Here is a 493-nt window from a genome sequence, read left to right on the forward strand (position 1 = left end):
CCCCCCACCTCCCTCGGCTCCGGAGTGCGCATCGCCCGCGGGGAGCGGGGCTCGGGGTGCAGCGGAGAGCCTGCCAGCCCGTAGCGGAGAGCGGCATGCCCGCCCCGCGGTCCCCCGCCTGCTAGGCTCCCGTCGGCACCGAGGAGGAGGAGGAGGAGGCGGCGGAGGAGGAGCGGGGTCGGCGGCCGTCCGCCCCGTCGCAGCGCCCCGCCGCCGCAGCCGCCCGCGGGGGAGACCAAGATGGCAGAGGCGTCGCCCCCCGCCCCGCTCTCGCCCCTGGACGTGGAGCTGGACCCCGAGTTCGAGCCGCAGAGCCGCCCCCGCTCCTGCACCTGGCCCCTGCAGAGGCCCGAGCTGCAGGCCAGCCCAGCCAAGCCCGCCGGCGAGCCGCCCGCCGACGCCGCCTCCATGATCCCCGAGGAGGAGGACGACGAGGAGGAGGGGGGCGGCTCGGCCATGGCCGTCGGCAGCGCGGCCCCCGCCGGCGGAGAAG

At 79.1% G+C, this 493-nt stretch overlaps 1 protein-coding gene across 1 annotated transcript in view; it reads left to right on the forward strand.

Moving 5' to 3' along the window:
- Window positions 1-209: 209 nt before the first annotated feature.
- The window catches only part of FOXO3 (forkhead box O3), a 97,411-nt gene continuing 97,127 nt past the window's right edge, over window positions 210-493 (forward strand). Inside the window, exon 1 of the mRNA XM_010573454.1 lies at window positions 210-474. Coding sequence (XP_010571756.1) covers window positions 241-474 — 234 coding nt within the window. The 5' untranslated portion in view covers window positions 210-240. The remainder of the gene's footprint in view (window positions 475-493) is intronic.

The sequence above is a fragment of the Haliaeetus leucocephalus genome, unplaced genomic scaffold (genome assembly GCF_000737465.1).
Source record: "Haliaeetus leucocephalus isolate CR32 unplaced genomic scaffold, Haliaeetus_leucocephalus-4.0 Scaffold384, whole genome shotgun sequence".
NCBI classification, from domain to species: Eukaryota; Metazoa; Chordata; class Aves; order Accipitriformes; family Accipitridae; genus Haliaeetus; species Haliaeetus leucocephalus.